Here is an 8124-nt window from a genome sequence, read left to right as displayed (position 1 = left end):
ACAGACAGACAGACAGACAGACAGACAGACAGACAGACAGACAGACAGACAGACAGACAGACAGACAGACAGACAGACAGACAGACTCTCAGATGTGTTTAGGTTATGAGATATCATTTATCAGATTTTCTGACGTGTGTTGTGACGCATTAGTTATAAAAAATTGTAACTGCAAGGTTCTCTGCTTGCATTACTATCAGAGTGCAGTGGGGTGAAAAAGCTCTTCCTGACTTGGATCTCTAGGGTTTTGTTGAGCACAAAGCTTTTCAGACTAGCCAGAATGTATGGCTAGAGGGTCACATTGGGTTGTTGAGCTCAGCTGACATACATTTCTGGAGCCATGAGACTTCTCACATAACAATAAACTAATATATTCTGACAGTTATGTCTACTGCTTCCAAACCTGAAAGTGTTGATACTTTACTATCTTTTCCACAACAAAAGCCTACTGATTTTGTTGGATTGCACTTGGGCCACACATATACAGTACATTGCATCAACCATCTAATAAAAGATTAAACAGACATAAGAGAAGATATATCTGCATGAAACAGAAACAAAGGAAATTAATAAGCAGAACTCAAACACTTCAATTCCTTTTMATCTGACCCTGTATGTTCATCTGTCTCCCAGGTCAAAGGGCATGACCTGTCCCAGCTCAGCCGCCGAGAGGCGTTGCATTTCATGGGGGGCGGCTATGAGCAGCCAATCACGATGCAGATTGAGGGACGACACGGGAGAGGGAGAAGAGCTCATCACTCCCAGTACCCAATGTCAGACTGCAGTATCCAGATGGAGAGGCCATCCTGGGAGGCTCTGAGGGCCRTAGGGGTGGTGGAGGGGGCTGGACCCAGCCTTGGTGCCTACGCTCCTGGGTACGTGCTGCTCGGTTTGGGCCTCTGTAGCGGTTCTCTGTCTCTTTATCTGCTTGTGTATGCATGTGTAACGAAGGGGAGATTAATAGTAACCCAGTTATATTGAATCAGTGAAGTACAGCGAATGAGGCTCTGGGTTTTGTCATTTAGAGCAGTGGATCTCAACTGGTTCTAAATTGAACCAGGTTGTCGCAGTCGTGACCCAATCAGGGGCGGACTGGGACCACACACCGGACAATTTTTCTCCCCATTARTAGCCAGATAATGATCYTTTTGCTGGAAAAAAATACAAGTTAGACAGGCCCGACAGGCTAAAAATAGACCAGTCAATCTGGCATTTGCCGAATATGCCAGATGGCCAGTCTGCTCCTGGACCCAATATTTACATAGCTAAACCCAATATTGACATAGCTAAACCCTATATTCACATAGCTAAACCCAATATTGACATAGCTAAACCCAATATTCACATAGCCAAAAATAATTGTKAAATACAATCTGTAAAACTATTTTTAATGCTAAATTGATAGTACATGTAGCAGTTATATGACAAGGGAACAACATTCCCACCTCTTTCATTGTCAATAATAAAATGTTGCCCAAATCCTTGATGAAGAATGTTAATAAACTCATTGGTTTGAGAACACAAAATCAACCAAAAATAGAGCTGCTAAAAGCTCTATATTGAAAATACTGTAATTCCAGAAAGAAAAGTGAAAACAATGTAAGACAATGTAATTTCTATACACTTTCTACCTGTTTTTCCCCCATTTTTTTTATTTTTGGAGTCGAGATTCAGGAACCCACGTTCTCTATACTGACTGTACGTTGGTGGTTGAAAGCAGCTTTTGGCAGAGAATTACAGTCTCAAGTCTTCTTGGCATCCTGACGCTACAAGCTATACGCTGTATTTGGGGAGTTTCTCATATTTTCTTCTCCTGCAGATTTCCTCTCAAGGCGTCTGATGTTTCGGTTGGATGGGGAGAGGGTCCGATTCGCCAGCTATGTCGTTCCGGAGTCTCTCCGAGGCAACGCACCTGTTCTCGAACCGCGACTCAGGCCCGTATTCGCAAGTCCGGGCTTCCGGGCTGCCGAGGATCCGGAAGGTACGACCCTGTAGAGCACTCTGCGCCATCACTCCACAAGAGAGCACCTCACCAGTCCCTGCCGTTTCTTTCCTTTGGTTGTGGTGCTTGAGGGTCGTTGTGCCTGTTTGACATCCGTTGCCGCTAGTGCGTAGGTTCTCTTCACCCCAGTCGCTTGATAGGTCCGTTGAAACGCTGCTCTGTCCGCACGGCAGGGCGTTTTCGCAGACAATGATGCGCTTGTCGTACCTTGCGTGCGTTGTCACTGCTTTTGCCTCGATCGTGACTAGTCTCCCGAGTTCCTATGCCCCCGGCGTCCCTGGCCACTCCAAACCATCCCCACTCCAGGGCACTGTATGTTCCCTGTGCTCGGTCTTTCTTTTCTTCCTAACTACCCTTCCAATGCGCTTTCCATGCCGCTGCGTTATGCTGCGACACTGGTGGCGAGGGTTGTTTTCTTCGCAGAAGTGTTTTGTCTCTGGCCATCTCGAGTCACTCAAGTAGATTGTTTTAACTCCTTGGTTCATCGCAGACACCAGTGAATTTTTGTTTCGTCCATGGTGCTGAAGTACTGTTACGGTGCCCTTTTGGAGCTCAAGTACTCCATTGCAGGCACGGTGGACCGTGCTCTTTTGTCCTCGATGCCCTTTTACTCTTGGCAGCGATTTCGTGCGCTTTCCGTCTGTGGCTCAGCTGACCATTAGGAAGGGCCGTCGTATGTGGTGGTGTGCTGCAGGGGATTGCGTTATGTCCTCTGTCTGGTTATAGGGTTCTCCGGCTTATCTCCACCACGAGGATCTCATGAGTCGTCCTGTCAGATGTGACGCATCCGGGTTGCCTTCGGTGACCTTCCCTGGGACTCCACACGGCGGATCTTCTCCCGAGACTCTGCTCCAGCCGTTTTCCGGTTCGTCAGGTCCAGCTCCTAGTGTAAGTGTCCTTTGGTGTTCTACTGTCTCTTCCATTTGAAGAATGGACTTGGAGGCCAGCCCTCCGTGTTTCTGCGCGGGCGCGTCTTCAGTGTCTCCATACGATGTCTGTCTTGTGTAGCCCTATGTCCAACAGATCTGTAGCCCTCTGACACAATCTTGTCTTCCGCGTCGAGCCCCTTACTGGACCCAACTCTCCTCTCGCATCCTTCCGAAGTGCTTGGTTTGTTGGCTTCCTTTTTCTGACTTATTCAGCTCCTTCTGCTTCAGGGACTGTGCCTGGGACCGATTCATCATTTTTATGTTCAGTGTGTGTGGCTTTCTAACTCATGTCCTAATTCCTCAGCTTGAATTTTACGCAGTTACCGCAGGTTGTGACTCCGAATCTAAGATTGTCGTAATGCATAACATGCTAATAGGATGATTCAATCCTGGAAACCATCTGCGTAATGGCCACCCTGAGTTCTCAATTTCGAGTCTATTAGTTTAACTGGGTCTTGAATTCTTATGTAAATAAGGTATTTCTGTATTGCATTAACATCTTTGCGTTGAAAACTTTGTTTTCCTGCTTTGTGTGTTTATGGGGGTAGCTGGTTCATGTAGATTTGATTGCACATGACTTTTTTGGCATTTAATACATTTTTAGTAATAAGGCTTAGTAACGTAACAAAATGTTGGAAAAAGTCAAGGGGTGCTGAATACTTTCCGAAATGCAGTCTGTAATGTTAATTTTTTTTTTACTGACCAAATAAAATCAATCATCATGTACAAAGTTAGTCTATACTTAAGTATGAAAGCGTATAGAATTAACTCACGTCAAGCATGACTCTATTCTCTGTTAAGAGTTCTCAGATTGTAGGCAACAACTTGGAGAGGTAATTCCATTGGCTGCGGTAGCATTTCTCGGTGGTTGTACGGGCATGCTCATTCGAGTATATTGTCTGGGGATGATATGCACGGTGCTCCACATATGACAGACCATTTATGCTTTCATACACTATAGGCATTTCAAGCCTGTAATTACTGTATGTATTACACATTAAAGTCTCAGTTCCAGTCAGTGGTTCCATTTCAACTTTCTCATGTTACCACCTTCTGTAAACGATTACATCTTGCACGGCTATACTTCTAAATCTGCTATTCTCAACTGGTGTGTAAATTGACGCCACATTAGTTCTGATCGCTTCAGCGAAGGTTTTGATTATGGGTCCACTGGGTCCCACTGGTGCTATTTATACAGGTATCGGTCAATTAAGTTTGGATACACTACTCATTTTTCAAGGGTCCCCTTGTTCTTTATTTTTACTTACATTTGTACGACATATATAGGTGAAGACATCAAAAACTTACTGAATGCCTCCATACTCCTTCTCAATTGACATCACCATTTATGTCGGTAATTAGCTTCCTAGTTCGGACTGGATTACATTATCCCCGATGCAAGCGTACAAAACCCAGGCTTTTACGAGAATAGCAAGTTATACATCAGAGAGCGCCACGAGTATGTCAGTAGCACACATTCAGAAAACTTGGGTCTAGTTCAACAAGACTTAGAATGGCCAGTCCACGAGGTGTCTACATGCACTAGTTACTCTTGAGATATATTAACTCAACCAGGTACTTTAAATATCAATTGTCAGGGCTCCGGCAGAGGCACTGTAGAGGAATGACTCGGCTACTGGTTGATTGTTAATTCACTCGATGTTTGAATGTTGCATCCAGATGGCACTAAGCTTCATCGAACTATTGTAGCAGCAATCTGTGCAGTCACGGTAACACTATGCACACTCACGAAAGTCCCTCTCGGCGCCCGCAAAGGTCTGGTTAGACAATCCTGCCACAGAGTGCGAGGCCCAGCATGCATGGCTGTGTCACACCCAACTAGAGAGGGTCAAGGAGCTCCAAGCTGTGGAGACAACCACTCCTCGCAGTCCCTGCTTCCCAAGCCCCACGGTTGGGGTACTAACAAGCATGTTGCTCCATGCAGGTCCACAAGCACCCAGCACCCCGGGCAGCCGCAGGTCAATGGAAGGAAATAGGCATACACCCCCAGCAACCCGAAGAACGAAATCCCACTAACACCCGACTTTTGGTTCTACGCCAATGTGTTTATTCACCGCAGTTCGAAATCCACGTCGCCCCCAGAACCAGGTCGTGTGAGCATATGCTCGGAGGCGCAAGGCGACAACCTCAGCCCGGAAGCACGAGCAGGCGTGGAAGTGCTGGCCGGTGGGGTCCACCAGTAGTCACACACGCACAGCCGGCCCAGGCAGCACAGAGAACAGATCGCCCCCCACTCGAATCCCAAGTGCTACCCAGCGTCGAGCAGCGCAAGGGGAGTCACGCGCTGGTCCACCCGCCCCAGCCCAGCCCCCAACCGCCCCCCTCTGGCAGACGATGACACTTTTTCGACCGGACGCGCCCGCAGGCGCCAGGCACTTTTAGTCAACGCAAAACCAGACTCAGCCATCAGCTCAACAGACTCGCGCCTCACGAAAGGTGTCGCTCGGTACCAGGCACTGCCACTCTTGCACCACACGCTGAGCAAACAGCCCGCAGGGTTGTTTCGCTTAAGTAGTCCTTAATCATACACTCTTGTTTTACAATCTTTGCGCGAATTTGCAGCTCTTTTGTATTTGCACCGCCTCCTAATCTACCAAAGTTCCGCTCACTTGGTGCGTCGTTCCGTACGGTTGTTAAGAGTATTCTAGGTGCTATGCCGATCACTCCTCTTTCTTCTGATGTGATCACAAGCACCATATTTGCGTTTCTATTTGAGTATATTTTAACCGCCAACTGTAATGTGTCGTCGTATCACGCACATGCATTTATCCAGTTCTCGAACAGATACGATATTGATGAGTCTACCAAGGCCTAACTTCTGTTGATTGTTGTTGAAGTTACCCCTGCCGTGCACAATACCACGCATGGACGGATGGCGAGGGGGGGGGGTGTCTCCTGGGAACTGGCTCTCAAAGGGTTCACCTTTTGCAACTTGGTGGGATGTCCTCTTCCTTCCGTTCGTCCTTCTCCCCCCGCCTACTGTTGCCCTTCCCCCATTCTCCCTCCCCCTCTTCCTTACCCGCTTCACCCGGAATACCCCTCTTATTTCGTCCCACCCGACACACCCGGCTCGCGCCTCCCTCCCCCTCTCCCGTCGTTCTCCCGTCGAGCTGCCTGTCCCAGCGCCTCTGCGCTTATTGCAAGCCACCACGCTCGATTACCACCCGTCTCATCCTCCAGTTCCCTCGACTCCGGTATCCAAGATCTACCATCTCTGCACAGGTGCCCCCCCTTCCTCCTCCTGTCCCTCGTTTCTTCGTTACGTCTGTCTTCTATCTGTGATGCATGTGTAAGCAGAATTAAGTAGCACCGTTATATGTTATCATAGGACACAAACCTGTGCATAGAGAAGAGGAGAGTGGTTATTTGTCATGATTGGCGCATGGTTGCAGGTCGGTGGGAGTGCGGGACGCCATCCAGGACTGAGCGGGGGGGGGGGGATACTTCATGAAATTTGCGGGTGGGAAAGTTGGTCGCGGAGGGGGGGCACAGTAATTATACTTAGACCTTTTAGCAGGAAAAATATCTCATTTACTAGATAATAAGTAGACTTGTAGAATTAGTAACCAAGCCATTCAATTTAGTGTAAGCATTATAATTTAGTAACAGATGTCAATGCATATGTAGGCACATTCCGTAGAAGATTACTATGAAATGGTTGATTTTTAGTTGGCTTACCTTTTAACCACCATGAAGTAACTTAATAATTTAGAAAGGGACTTACAACCAATTATCTGTTGAACATTACCACCCTAATAAATTACATCAAGTTGATGCTTGAAATCGCTCTCTGGCATTTATATTATGGTTTGAAATTTTAAATGTCTTTCAAGAATATCTGTGCTTCTCACATTCTGCAGGCGTCAATTTGAAAGATTTGTTTAGTTAAGAATACGACTGTTATTTTTCCTTGAAATAATTTAATTGCCTCAACATTTGAGTTAGTAAATTGAAGACGTTCTCATTCATAGACAAAAAGTAATTAACTATTTGTGCCACTCGCCAAAATCAAGGTTTTATCGTTATCTAGTCATTCTGAATTAGTGGTGTACTGTGAAATGTAAGGTTCTTTTGGATCGGTATTTGCCAACGTTGTTGGTACATCCTTCTATTCTAATTAAGTCCATACAACTTCCCAAGCTTGATTTCGATTTTTTAATTTTAAGTTGATCCTACTTTATCCAACTTGTATAATTCCTTACTCCTCTCTTCTCTTTGCAGAAGATATCAGCGCGAGCCCCACAATTCGAGCTGCCTCTCTGTGTCTTGTTCGCCCCTCTCGGCTCTATCTCTTTTCATAACTTAACTTCCAGTATGGTGATGTAATATTCCCCAATTGGAAAATGAAAAAGTAGGAAGAAACAGATTGCCTAAGTAATGAATATTCATCATTGTTATCTCCTCTACTGTCCTTTTTATTCCCCATCCTCTCTCTGCTTCACTACACCAACCCCAACACCTGCTCACACTTCCAACAGCTTCAGTCCTCCTCTGGAAAGTCACTGCCAGCCTCCATTCCTCACTTTTCACCCCACTCAAACCATGCGCCATCAGCCACAGCCAGCTCCTAGTCCACACACGATGATCAGTGGATAATTGGATATCAAAAAAAAATCAGACTATTAATAGTACTTAAGCTCACACAAAAAACTTTCATTCACCATTCAACAATTCTATTTACTAAACGATACAAAATACCTAATGACTTATTAACTACCAAATTATTCCAGAAAAACACTTCTAACAAAACAAACACTGGCAGGAAGGACCAGGCTGAATCATTGGGAACATTACCATTCCACAGCAACACTGAGATGATTGTCAGTAGAAGTTATCTGAACAAAAATAAAAGCATTCCTAGGTAATTCTTGTTATTATAAAGGCAATAAATAGGCTAACTAAGCTAAACAATGCTTATAAGAAGACGACTGCAAGAGGGCCCGCGATCCTCCTCCCACCCACTTCCAATAAAGAGCCCACCCCCCCCCCCACTGCCCCCCGCCCCACCTCCCCGCGGGACGCGCCCCTACCACCCTCTCTCACAACCAAATGCACAGAACTAGACCCCAAAGGGAAAAGATACGGGACACGCGAGAAGTGAGAACGAAGATAGCCTTCCTGCCTGCCAAATTGAAAGGCCTTGTGAAAGAAGCGCCAGGAGCCGCCCCCCAT

General features: G+C 46.2%; 1 protein-coding gene across 1 annotated transcript in view; it reads left to right on the top strand.

The window, feature by feature from the left end:
- The window catches only part of LOC111976505 (E3 ubiquitin-protein ligase PDZRN3-like), a 16410-nt gene that overhangs the window by 2118 nt on the left and 6168 nt on the right, over positions 1–8124 (top strand). The window contains exon 2 of the mRNA XM_024005362.2: positions 634–875. Coding sequence (XP_023861130.1) covers positions 634–875 — 242 coding nt within the window. The remainder of the gene's footprint in view (positions 1–633; positions 876–8124) is intronic.

This window comes from Salvelinus sp. IW2-2015, linkage group LG17 (genome assembly GCF_002910315.2).
Source record: "Salvelinus sp. IW2-2015 linkage group LG17, ASM291031v2, whole genome shotgun sequence".
In the NCBI taxonomy this organism is placed as follows: domain Eukaryota; kingdom Metazoa; phylum Chordata; class Actinopteri; order Salmoniformes; family Salmonidae; genus Salvelinus; species Salvelinus sp. IW2-2015.
Note: the sequence above shows the minus strand (reverse complement) of the source record. Positions and strands in the feature narration are given on the sequence as shown.